This window comes from Mus musculus, chromosome 18 (genome assembly GCF_000001635.26).
Source record: "Mus musculus strain C57BL/6J chromosome 18, GRCm38.p6 C57BL/6J".
NCBI lineage: Eukaryota > Metazoa > Chordata > Mammalia > Rodentia > Muridae > Mus > Mus musculus.
The window spans coordinates 74,441,345-74,457,208 of record NC_000084.6 but is presented as its reverse complement, the minus strand read 5'-3'; the positions used below and the strand labels follow the sequence as shown (position 1 = coordinate 74,457,208).

At 47.7% G+C, this 15,864-nt stretch overlaps 1 protein-coding gene across 2 annotated transcripts in view; it reads right to left on the bottom strand.

The window, feature by feature from the left end:
• Positions 1–14,845, bottom strand: part of Myo5b (myosin VB) — a 330,335-nt gene extending 315,490 nt beyond the window's left edge. Inside the window, exon 1 of one of the 2 annotated variants that reach the window (XM_006525714.4) lies at positions 14,402–14,845. In XM_006525714.4, the coding sequence (XP_006525777.1) occupies positions 14,402–14,428 (27 nt within the window). In that variant the 5' untranslated portion in view covers positions 14,429–14,845. The remainder of the gene's footprint in view (positions 1–14,401) is intronic. The other variant, NM_201600.2, reaches the window with a different exon arrangement.
• Positions 14,846–15,864: the final 1,019 nt, after the last annotated feature.

The window sequence follows — 15,864 nt, the reverse complement described above, 5'->3', positions numbered from 1 at the left end:
GAGAAGCACTGAGGCCCAGAGGATTAGGCAGGAACAACCACCACAAAGGCAGCAGAAAGAAACCTAACAAGCGCCATGACAGTGATTCTCCTTCTAGTAGGATCCCACCCTGGTCATCTCTGAAGGTGATGCGGAAAAGAAACCTCCTTCATCCACTACAGCAGGAGAGCATTTATGACATTACCACCTTGGGGACAAGGACTAGGCCTTATCTTCCACACCCCTGTGCTATGCTTAGTATCAAGCAGAATCTTGTGGGTAGGTCTAACATTGCCCAGCCCACCGAAGCCAATTAAGACATCACAGTTGTGGCAATAAAGCTGTGGCATGCAGTGTGAGCTGAAGGTGTCATCTCTGCAAAACAGATTCACGCTCTCCGCAGTATGTCACCACGTGCACAGCCCAAACTGTGATGGAGTAAAATCCACTTCCCACCCATTAAGTAAGGAATTACGTCAGAATGCACGGTGATGAACACTGTCAAAACTTCCCTGGCTTGGTGCTATAAGCTACCTCTATTCCAACCATTGTTTTTAACCATAACTCAAGAAAACTATAACCTCTTAGCGTGTCTACCTTATACAGTAAAATAACAGAAAAACTTCAGATGCATAAATGTACCTCAGCAGGGAATGATAACCAACAGGGATCACAAAAAGCATAAGGTGAGGTTTTAAATTCCATCGCTGAGCCAAGTGTTTGCTTTTATTGCATGAGATAAAGCGGGCGGCACTCCGTCGTGCCGTTTCACATGAAGGACACGACTGTTCCAAGTACCTGGGTGTTACTTACAGCTGCGGCTGCAGACACTCCTCTAGTCTCTGGCCAGCATTTAGGCAGTTTCTGATTCCCGAGACGGCTCACACTGCAACCCGAGCACAATTCAGACAGATGCCCTCAGCACTCGTCCCAGTAAATGAGCATGCACATGGCTGAGTGTAGGGTAACCCCAGCAGCCTGGTGAGTGGGGTTTGGTTACACACTGCCAGTCACATTTCAGGGACATTAGCACAGTGGATGATCCCTGGAGTGTTTATTAAGGATGGATTACAGGAAGTTAAGGAACGGGAGTCAAGGAAGAAGCGGAGGGGCAACGGCAGAACATGGTGATTATGAAGGACCCTTTAGAAGAGAAGATGGACAAACCCAAGAAAAAGGTCTGGACTCCTATGTAGTGACAAGTCGGGGGTGGGCAGCATTATTTCTGTGTAGAGACAGCAGGTCATAGCTGCTCTTCTAGACATAGAAACGTCCACTGGCATCTGGGCTAGACAGATGACAGGAGAAGCCATCTTTGCAACTAAGGCAGAAGGATATAAGTTGCATAAATAAGCATGGCCTTTTAAGAAATATTCCATCTAGGGCCGATCTCCCAGGACCTATTCTGTTTTTCATATACTTTCTGGGTAACGCTGATATGCCCGAACAGGGAAACGTGTCTCAGGTGCCAGCAACATCCGTGCTTCTGGATAGAGGAACATAACGTTTCCCATCACAGTTTCATCTCCGGAAGCTCCTTGGGCCAAAAAGGGCTGGGAGGACAAACGTCCTGGACCAGAGGTAGGACCTGCTCACAGTCGCCAATCAAGCAGGGCTCTCAGCTGAGCAAAAGGCTCCACAGTGGAGCGAAGGCCCTGCGTTCAATCTCGAGAACCAGAGGAGGAGTGTTGGTCCTCCATGACAGTCACAACAGTGAACAAAGGAGTCATCTTAAATAGGAACTAGAAATTGAGAAAGGGTATTCAGTCCATCGCCAAAGCAAGCCGGCAGGACAGGAGACCAAAGAGTATCGCATCACTTCTGTTTTAATTAGGGTTTCACTGCTGTGAACAGACACCATGACCAAGGCAACTTTTATAAGGACATTTAATTGCGTCTGGCTTACAGGTTCAGGGGTTCAGTCCATTATCATCAAGGCAAGACCATGGCAATTTCCAGGCACACATGGTGTAAGCAGATCTTCATCTGAAGGCTGCTAGCAGAAGACTGACTTCCAGGCAGCTAGGATGAGGGTCTTAAAGGCCATACCCACAATGACACACCTACTTCAACAGGGCCACATCTCCTAATAGTGCCACTCCCTGGGCCAAACATATACAAACCATCACACCATCTATATGGCACTAGCATGGAAAGAAATGCACCCTCTCCTCCCGGCATGATAATTAGGTACCCAGAGCCATGGCAAACTGAGAAGTTTTCTGGGTCCCCAATACTGGCTATTAGGCCAGTCCCTAAGAAAGACCCATCTATCTCAATGCTTTAAGCTTCCTAAGAATAGAGCCTATCTTGAAGTGCCCTTATATCCCAAATAGCTAAGTGCTAAGAGGAACCGTGTTCAGCTAGCTCTCTGCTGCTGTGATCAGATACAAGTTAGAGGAAAAAGATTTACCCTGGGTTACAGTCCATCACGTAGGAGAGTCAGGGCAGGCATTTGAAGCAGAAACATGGATGGATGCTGTCTGCTAGTTTACTTGTGCTTAGGTAGCTTTCTTATACAGCCCAGGGCCACCTGTGTTAGGATGATATTATCCAGAGTGGCCCTCCTACATCAGTTAAGAACTAAGTCTCCTACAGATATATCCACAGGCCATTCTGATCTGAGAAACCCCTCAATGGAGACTCCACCTCAGATGAGTAATGGCTACAGCAAGGTGACAGTTAAATTTAACCAGGCCAGTCATGTCAATGTGAGTAGCTCTTTTCAGTAGAAAGGAGGCCCACCTCACTGCATACTGCAGGTCTGAGGTGACTAGCAGGCCTCAAAGTCTATATGCTCTGTATGCCCGAAAGAAGGCAAGCACACTCTAAACCCCAGTTTCTCCGTGATGCTCGTGCTTTGCAAGGCTAAAACATGCAACTGAAGACTGACCACTCAGTACATAATGGATAAACATTCAGAGCTCCCATGTCAGCCTTCAGGCTGACCCTGTACTGTGTTACCCTAGACCAGGAGTTCTCAACCCACGGGTCGTGACCCCTTTGGGAGTCAAGCAAACCTTTCACAGGGGTTCCCTAAGATCATCTGAAAGCACAGATAGTTACTTTATGATAACAGTAACATAGTTTTACAGTTATGAAGTAGCAATAAAAATAATTTTATGGTTGTGGGTCACCACGACATGAGAACTATATTTAAGAGTTGCAACATTAGGAAGGTTGAGAACCACTACCCAAGACTGTGGCTTTTTCAACAATGTGATCATGTCCGAAAGATACGGCATCACCACCTAAGACAGTTCACCTGCTATTTTATCCCGACAAACCTCTGGAAGGTTGTGTAGATTTGTATCCATGTCTTACAGTTCATTGAAACCTAGAAGCTAAGTTTTAAAATCACTGGGCAGCCGAGGAACCAGAATTCAGACCCTAGCCTAGACCACTGAAAGGTCTAACCTAATCTAACCTATATTATGCTTTTGTCTGGCTGCTTTCTTCCACCGCAGAGTACTTTTTACAATTGTAATAAAGTACACAAATTGTAAATACTTAGCGTTGCCATTTTTAGGTGTAAAATGTAGTGGCATTTACGGGGTCTCTAACCGTAACCAATAACCACATTCTTCTCACACCCCTCACCAAACTGAAATTCTGAATCCATTAGACTCTCTCCTCCCTCCCAGTGGCCAACCATAGTTCTTCCTTTCCGTGACTATAACTGTTCTATGCCTTATATATTAGGTCAAATCATATAATATTTATCTTTTTATAAATGGCTTTACTCTGCTTTACAAAATACCCCCAAAGCACATCTTGGTATAGAATGTGTCAGATTTTAAGGCTGATTATATCCTTTTGTATCCTGCTGCATCTTGTCAGTCTGTTTGTCCTTATAAATGGCACCCAAGTGGCTTCCTTGTGGCCAGTGTGACTAATGCTCTTCTATATCCTCCTTTCTCATTTCACTATCATTCATGGTCATTACCCAACACCCTGCCCGGCACAGCAGGGACATTCCTTCATCTTTCCAAAGACCATTTTAGGATCCTATGTAGAAAGTCTTTCTGTTTCATCTTTAAATCGTGAAATGCTACTATACTAGTTATAATAAATGTAGATAATTACATGAGTCTGCATTAAGTTACTTATATTTATATGTAAATTTAGTGGACCACAAATCAGTATAACCACAAAATTCTTTGAGTCTCTAAATCTCTAAAGACATCACAACTGCCACATCCAGATGACGGTTCCCAATGGTCTTACACGCTCTGTGGTTACTGGACACTGAGAATATTCAAAGCAACAGTGGTTTCAGGATCACCGCTAGCAAGAAGCCACACAACACCAGCACTCATGACCAGCAAGATGGCTCAGTGGGCAAAGCACTTGCTGAAGAAGCTGGGCTCAGACCTAAATTCTTTCCCTGGAACCCCAAAAAAGATGCCACAGAAAAGAATGCCACAAAGCAGTCCTTTGACCCCCATGTGAGCACTTCTCCACACCACACAAACACACGACAGTAATACATTTAAGGAAATAACCCCTAGAGTCAGACATCACCTGTAACAGCAGTCAGTCCGTAAACCCCTGCCCTGTCTAATCTATTTTTAAACAACTTTCGATTAATTCTAGAAAGTACGACGTTCATGCATGGTGGCTCTGCCACCAGAAGTGAGAACTGCAAGACTGCATCACCAGCTGGAAAGCCAGCTTCAGAGAGAGGATATGATCCGCATCTTCTGCTCTCAGAGATGATTTATTCATATGTACAGGATCTATCTAGCGCCCTGGTCATAAAAATCACATTTTAAAGGCAGTGCCATCATTTTGGTGCATGAGGCTTGTTTCAGTCACGCATGCGCACACGGGGCAAAAGGACTGAGCAAAGAAACATCAGACTTAGGCTGAGCAGACGTGCATTTCCCTCATTTTACAAACAAACACCAGCCGTCACTAGGGAATAGAGGCAAACTGAGGAGGAGATTAAGTCTGATCAGCTGAGATCAAGCAGTTTATCTCCTCCGCTGTACTAATGCTTCCTTAATGCTAATTTCACACAACAAAAGAACTCAAGGTCAAGGAGCACTCTGGAGAGACAAGTCACCCCGGTTCCCACACTGGCTGTTATGTTCACCCAGACCTGCACTGTGTGTGTTGCCCACGTGATAAATATAAAGGATGGTCTGAATCTTTGCATGGATACCCTGACGGGCATTCTCTTCCCCGGAGACTGAAACCGATCCTATTGCTAATCTGTCTTCCCTGACTCGCCACTGTTGCTTCTGAAGACCTGCTCTGCCCAGTCTCACGTGAGGCATGGAGATTCATTCTCCTCTACTCTCACCGCGTAAACTCTATAGAGTCTTAATGCAATGCTTAATGAGACACTGAGTTCAGCGGACTAAAAGACCACACCTTGATCATGGAGTGACCTGCAAAGGAAGGAAGATAGACACAACCTAAATGATGTGACCCATTACAAGTCAGAGTCAAGCCTGTTTCATAAGCTTTCCCATCCACCAATACTGCTTCCCTATTTATGCTAATCCTTGGAATATATATATATATATATATATATATATATATATATATATATATACATCATTGTCTACTGCCTTACTTTTCTGTCAATGTGACAAAACACTATGACCAAGACAAATTATGAAAGAAAGCATTCAATTGGGGATCACAGATGCAGGGGTAGTAGAATCCAGGACCATCGTGGCAGAAGACATTGGTAGTAGGCAAGCAGGCAGGCAAAGGAGCAGTGGATGAAAGTTTATATCTGATCCTCAGGTGTGAGGCAAACAGAGAGCAGAGAACAGCATGGGCTTCTGAAAACTCAGCAACACACAATCCTTCAACACTGCCACCTCATCCTTCCCAAACAGTTCCACCAACCGGAGACCTAGTATTCAAATAAGCCTACAAGGACCATTCTCATCCAAACCACACCTACAAGGGCTTCCTACTTCATAGACTTAGGCAAATGCTAGAGGAAATAGGTGGGCTTTCTGATCAGTACCTAAGTCAGGCCTGACCCAAGCATGGCAGAAGATGACGTTAGCATAAAGGTGGTTGGTTCCTTGTCACTAAGAATGGGGAATTTGGGGTAGAAAATTAAACTAAGCCAATGACATTTGCTGTGTGTCCAGTTAGCCAAATCCTATCTTGGGAACACTGGGGATCATGAACATACGATTCAGTGTAAGTCTTCAGTGAGAGCAATTTTCCCAATATACACAGTTGACCATTAATTGCATGCACAACAGACAAATTACCTGTGCTCTCAAAGCTTTGAAACCTATGTTCAGCTCAGGGCATTGCAGTCTGCAGCAACAGCAATTTTTTTATGTTTCTGCTAGTTTCTGAGACTATAATTTAATTACATTTCTCCCTTCCTATTTTTCCCACCGTTATATTAAAGCATATATGTATACACACAGATTCTTTAAATGCAACCGTCTCAGTCCATCTACTATGCTTGCCTGTTTCAGGGCCGCTTGGTGTGCTCACCCCCAGGGAAGGCCTCCTCTCCCGCTCACAGCTATGCTCAGTTCCTCCAGTGCTCTGGGTAGGGCTGAGGCCTCATGGTCTTTCCCCTGTCCACTCTGGGATGCCCATAGGTGCCACCCTTGCTGAGCTCATGTTTGAGCAGTCATGCTGGTGAGGCTTTATGGGTGTAGCTGCTGACATTACTGGGATACACAGCCTCACTGCAAACTCCCTGATCCTCTGGCTCTTACAATCTATCTGCTCCCTCTTCAATGTCCCTTGAGCCGTAGGTGTGGGAGTGTTTTGTAGATATTCATTGGACCGGGGCTTCACATCCCTGCGTTTTGATTGGTTGTGGTTTTCTGTCACGAAGAAAAGTTTCTTTAATGAAGGGTGGAGACTGCACTTTTCTGTAGTGCTTTTTTATTCAAGTAACTGATGACCGGACACACAGGCGAGATCGGCGAGATCCGTAGACTGCACATAGCACCTCCCTCCTTTCTGCTCCCATGCCTCCTCCAGCCCCAAACTCTTGAGTCTCCCTACCCTTCATGTCCTCCTCATTTGTCTATGTATCTATCCTTCAACAATATTTTCCATTTTGTTTCAAAATTCACAGAACAATGTTTGTTCTTCTCTGAAGCACCTTCAACAGTGCTGAGCATCATGGGAAATGAGGTAATGCATTGTTCGATACACCGCCTGGCTGGTTGGGGCTACGCTGAGGATATGGCTGGGCAGATGGGGAAAAGGAGGATAAACCAGTGTGCAGTAGTAGTCAGTGTACAAAGATCAACATAGTACAATTTACCATTTCAAAAATCTTCCCCTCTCGCCACACCCAGGGATACCCAAAAAGATTTCCCCCACTTTTCATGGAGTCTGGTCTCCACCCTAGGAGACCTGAACTTCTTGGTATCTAAGTTACGGTCAAGACTCTGAATCTCACGCAGAAGGCTCTCAGTGTGTCCTTTCCTCTGTTATGATTTCAAGCCACAGGATACTTGAGGGCTACAATGGCAAAAACTATCAGAGGTGTTCACCTTTCAGCAATGATGACAAAAGTTAAAGCGTCTACGTCACAGGTTAGAATCATCCAAAGGAAGGCAATAAGCTGGGTTCAGTAGTGTTGGCCTGTAGTCCATGAGTTCGAGGCTAGCCTTGAAAATTTATCAAGAACCCAGTGCAAGAAGGGGAAGAACAAGGGCCGTGAACTTTGAGAGGACTGAACTTTGAGAGGACTGAGCGGTTAGCCTGGGTAACCTAGGACTGAGATGGACACCCTGGCCATTCTCAAAGGAAACAATTTAGCAAATCCACACGGGTCTAGGCAACCTGAAGACCTGAAGACCGCTTGCGAGTTCAACTTAAAATTCGGAACTGGAGGATGTTTCTAAGTGTTTTAACAAATCTTTTGTCCTGCTAATGCTGTATTTCCCCCCACCCCCCACCCCCAATACTCAGGAGCCTGGTATCCAGCTGGGAGGTTCTCTCCCATGCACTTAAGGAGTCTTTTCTGAAATGATCGAATCTTCTACCTTCCATGAAGTGCTAATGCTCACATCCAACATCTGCTGGCCAACAGACAGGCAGCAGGGCACACTCTCACACAGCTAAAGACATTTGGCTAATCGGGTTGGGGTGGCGGCAGTAGGAGATGGTGTCCAGGAGTCTTGGGAGACTTTTACACAGATCATGGTCCAGATGCACTGCTGAAGGGACAGATACTGCAGAGAAAACAGCACAACAGTGGGCAAACCCCTGCTTTGCCCACACAATGTAAGCCTGGGAGCCCTTGCTTATTAAACAGCAATGCTGCAAATGCCTACATCTTCCTGCTGTTGAATGAGCTAATGCACAGTGCAAAGAAGTAACTGGGCACAGAAGTGCTCTGTAACGGCTCACAGGACCAGTGAGGTTTTTTTTTCCCCCTAAAGGCATAAATCAGAACAAATGAAGAGGAAAGTACATGTCATGGTCTCAACTTTAATAATTTTGATGCTGATTATTCTGGGTCTTGTGTTCTCTTCTAGAAATGAAGACATTTAGCAAAAAAGCAGCCAGGAAACAGGAAAAACAAGGAAAGGCGTTTGTGAATATCAAGCATATTAAAAGATTTTCAACCTTGCAACGAAAGCCAACTTTAAGGCACGAGACTTAGTGCCAAGATCTAAAAGGAGCAATGACCAGTGCTTGGGAGGATGAAGAAAGATGGAGGATGGTGAAGGATGCAGACCCAGGGAGGAATGGCTATAGTGATGCCAACCACTTCATCTTCAACAATGTAGTCTAAAGAAATGGGATGTGTCCAGCATCCATTTCCCCATTACCTTAATGCCACCAGTCAGTGGAATGTGCCTGAAGAATATGGTGAGAGAGAAAATGGACCCCTCCCATTCCACCAACTGCCGTGACGTGGGTGAAGGTGCCAACACGCTTCACGCTTGAGTGGTTTTTAAACAGGATTAGTTTTTATTCACTCACACAAGTCTTATTCTGTACCTCTCAAAAATTAAAAAAAAAAAAAAAGAATTGTTAAGCTAAAAAAAAAAAAAGAAGAAGAAAGAAACGTGATGTGTTACAAGCACTTCCTGAAACACAACAGCAGCTTCAGTGTTCATCAAAATGGAAACACTTAAAACCCCTGTGGCTCATCTACTGTACAGGGAGGTGGTTAGAAGAAGAATGGCCCCCATAGGCTCTTTGCTTTGAGGCTGGCAAGAGGCACTATTTAGGGGGTAAAGGAGGTGCGGCCTTGTTGGAGGAGGTATGTCACTAGGGTTGGGGGGACTGCAGGACAGGGGTGGGGTTTCAAAAAGCCCATACCAAGCCCCAGATCTCCTCTCTTTCTTCCTACTATCTACAGCTCTGGATGTAGACGTCTCAGCTACTTCTCCAGCACTGTGTCAGTCTACTCCCCACTAGGATCTCACTCTTATAAAAGAAAGCATTTTGTTGGGTCTCGCTTACTGTTTTAGAGGTTTAGTCCATTATCAACATGGTGAGAAGCATGGTATTGTGCAGGCAAACTTGGTGCTGGGGGAGCCCTCCATCTTGATCTGAAGGCAGTAGCAGGAAGAGGCTTGAATTTTACACTGGGCAGAGTTTGAGCACTGGAGACCTCAAAGCCTTCCCCCATGGTGATACACTTCCTCCAACAAGCCTACACCTTTTTTTTTTATTAGATATTTTCTTTACATTTCAAATGTTACCCCCTTTCCTAGTTCCCCTCCAAAATTTCCCTATCTCCTCCACCCTCCCCCTGTTCCCCAATCCACCCATTCTCACTTCCTGACCCTGGCATTCCCCTACACTGGGGCATAGAGCCTTCACAGGACCAAGGGTCTCTCCTCCCATTGATGACCAACTAAGCCATCCTCTGATCCATATGCAGCTAGAGCCATGCATCCCACCATGTGTTTACTTTGATTGGTGGTTTAGTCCCAGAGAGCTCTGGGGGGGGGGGGTACTGATTGGTTCATATTGTTGTTCCTCCTATGGGGCTGCAAACCCTCTCAGCTCCTTGGGTATTTTCTCTGGCTCCTTCATTGGGGACCCTGTGCTCCATCCAGTGGATGGCTGTGAGCATCCACTTCTGTATTTGTCAGGCACTGGCAGAGTCTTCTCAGGAGACAACTTCATCAGGCTCCTGTCAGCAAACTCTTGTTGGCATCTGCCATAGTGTCTAGGTTTGGTGGTTGTTTTATGGGATGGATCCCCAGGTGGGGCAGTCTCTGGATGGTCATTCCTTCAGTCTCGGCTCCGAACTTTGTCTCTGTAACTCTTAAGGCTACACCTTCTAATAATGCTGTCCTCTGTGGGCCAAGCATTCAAACACATGAGTCTACCAGGGGCGGGGTGGAGAGTGGGGCAAACCTATTCAAACCATCGCACCAGTATGAAACCAATTTAGGTCACAGGAATTCTGTTTTGCTTAGGAGTGGCATTCCTATCTGAACTCTTAGTAAAGGCTCCAGGCTCAAAGTTGACACTCACAAGGTGTGTCAGTCAATAGGACAAACTCTTAGCAGCACTCAGAAGGCCACAGCTAGAGCTGAGGTGGTGTTCAGCGGTAGAGCTCTTGCCTAGCATAGGCAAGACCTGGACCCCGTCCCCAGCACTGAAGAGAAATGAAAACGTGTGTGTATGCTGAGTTTTCATTAGACTAGCAGACATGCTACCTGATATTTAAAAGCTAAGCACAAAAGGATTATCCAAGAGCACTGCCCCAACTGTGCTGGTTTCCCAGATACTCTGCTGACTATAAATCAAGTAGCAAACATAAAATGTCATTATTTAAAAATAACTAAAAAGCAGTGTTTACATTTTGTAGCCAAAATAGTCCTCTAGAGGTTATATTACTCAGTCTGGGGGAAAGAGGCTACCTGTAGTTTAAGATCAGGCTGTCCTCTGAAATCATCAAATCCTTTTCCCATGCTAGCACATGTGTGGGCTTCCTTCAGGGCCCGTACAAATCAAGCCCACATTGTCTTTTCTAGTGGTTGGAAAACTAATCACTAACATACGTCACCTAGAGAGCTGTTGCGACAACAGAGCCCATTGTCCACACCAGCTTTCTCTAAGAGTCACTGAAGGTGACTCACCTTGGTGTCACTCTGAAAGTGTCTAGCATTGAGTTTTTTGTTGTTTTTTTTTTTCCCCATCCTTACTACAAAGAGCAATTCATCAAAGGTAAGGGGCTGGGTATTCTAAAAATAGGAGTGTCTTTGTTAATGAGCCATGCCCTTCACCAGTGAGAAAAAATCAATAGCATCCCTCATACAGACACTACATAGCACAGGAGTCTAAAGTTGAAGAAAGAAAAGGGGCAGGGGGAGAAGTCTTTGAGTAACCAGAAATATAATAAATCAATATACTAAGTTACTACCGGAACTGTTTAATGCCTATATACATCTTATATAATGTTTTGTACTCCAATAACATCTCCCAACCAAGGCAACAGGGACGATCAATAAAGGGCTACAAAATTTCCATTCCAAGCATTTAAAATTGCTGTTGGCAGGGCGGATAATTATTTCCACCATGCATAATCCATTAAAGTGTGTGCCAGCCCAGTGTTCGACACATTAGGAAAGCCCACTAGTAGGTTGCAAACAAAAAGGGAATGTTGGATATTTCAATAATACAACGAAATGAACAAACGATCTCCCTAAGAAACGGAGTGTGTCTGACTGAGCAGCAGGTACTGTGACTGAGCAGCAGGTACTGTGACTGAGCAGCAGGTACTGTGACTGAGCAGCAGGTACTGTGATTTATGGCTCAGACTCGGAATCCCACCTGGCACACATTGTACAGGGTTACAATGGTTAGAAAGCAGCCTGACCAATTCTCAGACATTAGTGTAAGTGCATTTAACTGCCAGAAAGAGCAGTGGAGCCCAACATAAAAACCTGGAAGCTACCCAGGTGTAGTGCATGCCTTTAATCCCAGCACCCAGGAGACAGAGGCAGGCCTGGTCTACATAGTGAGCTGCAGGACAGCCACAACTACATAGTGAGACCCAATCTCCAAAACAGAACAAAAAGAACCCTTGGAGACTAGTGCTTACACTTACACTTACACTTACACACACACACACACACACACACACACACAGCACTTTGACTTAAGATTCAATAACTTTACAATAACTTAGAATCAGAAACCCACTAACGGTGGACTCTGTTCGTTTTGCTTTAATTATACTGAACCTTCACACCAATGAGATACTCTCAACTAGCTCCAGGAACTGTGGTTTTTGTCCATAGACAGTTAACTCAAAAGTACACTTGAAACACTTCAAGTTCAGACTCCTACTAACTTGCCATCCCTACTAGCATGCAAATATATTCACTTCTAACTAAAAATCAAATTGTTTCCCATGGTCTACTTGAAAAGAAATCCAGTATAAATGTTTTGTTTTTTGAAACTAGATCTCCAAAGCCTCAGTGTATCCAGTAATTCCTTAGCTCCATGACGCAGCAATTAAATACTGTCTGCTCAGAGACTTCAGGACACTAGGAGACTGTGTGAACCTGCGAAGCAATTGTTCATCTCTTGTATTCGCGGTTGCTCCGCTCGCTGTCGCTGTCACGGAACACAGCTTCAGCTCTGAACACTCCATCCAGGCTCGGGCTGTTTTTCCCTGCGTCACTGGGCTCCAGCCTCCAGACCAGATTCCCCGACAAGCCTCTCCGCTCCGGAGTTGCAAGTGGGAACTCCCAAGGCTCCTCCCCAAACTCCCACGGGAGTAAAAGAGGTGGGGTGCTTTTCCCAAGCCGGTATTACTAAAGAGTTCCAGCCCTAGATCGCACCTTCTCCACCCCTCTCACAGAGACTGGTACCTATCGTGCTTTGGAAGTCTCTGGTGGATCCAAAGGTCATTCAAAACAACCCAGGTCTGGTCCCCAACCAGGTGGCATCCTCCTTCATAACTACTAGAAAAGCTTTAGCCCTTGCTGACCCGGACCGGGTCCGAAAAAAAAGGAAGAGAATTAAAAATTTCAAACTGAGATGGGCGGTAAACCCACGGAGCTGAAGGGCTCCCCCGTGCGCTGGACACAGGGTAGCAACCACCAGGTGAGGATGCGGAAGTCCCTCTTCCTACCCCGCCCAGACCTGTCCACCAGGCCGGTGAAACAGGAATTGCAAACTCGCCTACTGGACTTGCGTACACACAGAGCGTTTGCATACACACATTCCCTCTGCACAGAGGCGTGCAGGCAGGCAGGCAGGCAAGACTGTCAAACAGGTCCCAGCTACCAGAAAAGACGAACAAGAAAACCAGACATCGAGATATACGAAACTTTTTTTTTTTTTTTAAGGAAGAAAAGGACGGGTGATTAAAGGCCCTGCCGTGTTCACCTTGCCCCCGGACCAGGCAGAAACCAAAAAGGCTAGGGCTTTAGAGCCAATGCCTGGGAAGCCGCTGGTCACTTTAACTACAGCACCTGCCGTGGAACCCGGGAGCAGACGCTCCTGCTGCACCTGTTTGCAATCCTGACCACCCCCGACTCTGCATCACACACGCGCGCACCCTGACCTTGGGGGGAAAAATAACCTGAAAATCGACACTCCAGTCCTGGTCAATAATTACTCCAACCCGCCCCTATCTGATAACCCAAGGGCTGCCTCAAAATGCCCATTGTGGGCAAATTAAGTAAGGGCTTCCTGGGGCTGAAGAGATGGTTCCACAGCTGAGAGGGCTTGCTACATTCCGCTCGCACCTCTTGCAGAGGACCCGGGTTCTATTCCCAGCACCCACAAGGCGGCTCGCGGCCACCTGTAATGCCAATTCCAGGGGCCCTGACGCCCTCTTCTGGCCTTCTAGGTGCACGTACAAACATACAAGCATACACATAACAAAACTAAAAAGAATTTTATATGTGTATACATATACAGTTTTAAAAGAACGTACTTCCTTGGGAAAATTAGAAATGACGTTTCTCTACCCACTGCCCTCATCCCTCCTTCAGGCTCTGTGGCCCTCCCTCCTAGGGGCTCCTCGTCCCCCTCCACTCCCAAGTTTAGGGTCCCTCGCGCTAGAAGAAAGAAACGAAGGGGGCAATCGTTGCAGAGAGCCTGGAACCGGCTCCACGAAAGAGGAAATGGGGTCGCACGTCAGGTGCCTCGGTGGAGACTGGTGTCCTTCCCAGGCTCCCAGCGGGCTAAGACGCCCCCTTTGGTTCCAGGCTCTCAGCAGGAGATCTAGACCAGGAGGGGACAGGGAGGGAAGGGCAAAGCGTGGAACCGTGCTGCGCCGCTGTCAGGGGTACTCTGCGGGGCGGCCAGTCGGTGCGGCGCGCTCCAGCAACACCCAAACTTTCTCTACCATCCAACTTAGGGGTGCCGGGGACCGGAACCGCAGAGACGCTGGCAGGGGCGTCCAGTAGCGGCAGAGAAGGTGGCGGGGAGCCCGCCGCGCCGCACCTGTGCCCCGGGGCTGCGCCGGGCCCGCACTCACCCGGGTGTAGAGCTCGCTGTACGACATGACCCCGCGGGCCGGGCCGGAGCCCCGGGCACCTCGCGGGACGCTGGGTCCAGGCTGAGCGCCGAGGCCCGGCTCCTCGCTGCCCCCGCGATCTCAGTGCACGGCTGGCTGGCGCAGTCTTCCCAGACCGGTCCCAGTTCCTCCGCGCTCCTTTCTCGGGTGGACCGACCCGCTGGCGCTAGTGCCGACGCCCGCTCGCACCGGCCCGCGCGACCTTTACTCCCTGGGCGGCGGCAGCGCTGGTGCGGCGACCAGGAGTGGCGGGAGGGCGGAGAGAAGGCGCGCTGCTCTCCCGGCTCAGGTACGGAGAGGTGACGCGGCCGGCCGGCGAGGGAGGGACGCCCCGCGCCTGCCCGCGGGCGGTCGCCGCCGCCTTTAAGCCCTCCGCGCCCCCGCCGCCACCGGGTCCTGGGGCGGGGGGCGGGGCCGGCGAGGAGCGGCGCCCCGGGAGCCGGCGCGCTCCGCCCCCTGCTGGCCGCGGGGCGAACGCCGCACAGGTGCGGGAGGGGTGTCGCACCTGCCGCCGGGCGCCGCCAGAACACCTGGGCAGAGGTGGGCAAAAGTGCCATGGTGACCTTAAAAGTGGGGAGAAACGCAACTAAAGCGTTAGAGAGAAGGCTATCTGCGGCTGGAAGGCCCTACCTATATAAATTTTCTCTCGATTTTATACGTTTGTATTGAACGTTTTTTCCATTAATAAAACCTAATTATGGCCAGGCGGTGTTGGTGCACGCCTTTAATTCCAGAAGCAGGCAGAAGAGGCAGAGATCTGTGAGTTCGAGGCCAGCCTGGTCTCTAGAGTAAGCTCTGTAGAGAGAAACCCTGCCTCAAACAAACAAACAAACAAAACCAAAACCAAAACAAAGCAAAAAGCCTAAGTGTGCCATAGTTCGTCATTAAGGTGATTTTGATACACACTAAAGATCCTCCTCGCCCAAATGAACTCCCTGCACAGACACTTCAATCGGGAAACTGCTGTTCTCCAGCGGGAACACTAATAGTTCACCCACAGTCTTCTACTGGACCCTAGGCTCCTCCTTCTCAGAAGGTGGGAACTCTCAAGTTCTCTTGGCTCTCCTGTCTCATAGTCTGGGCCCCTCTGCCCTTGCTTTTGGCTGTCCATAGCAGCTTCATGCCCCTTTTTCCAACTTCTAAAGAAACGTAGGCATTCTACCCCCTCCCCCACAAGGGAAAAAACTGTCAGAAGTGGGGTGAGAGAGCAGGGTGAAGGACACTTCCTTGGGCTTTGAACCATAGCAAGTGACCCTGAGTGTGGGTGGCTTTCAGCCAGAAGATCCACCTACACCAGCGGGGATGGGGAGTGGGGAGTGGCGTTGTTCTGGAACCCTCTCCCCAGAAGGTGACACCCACATGAATTATACGGATTAGTGAGAGAGATGGGAGCCTTAATTTTTAAACTCCTTTGAAAATGGAGT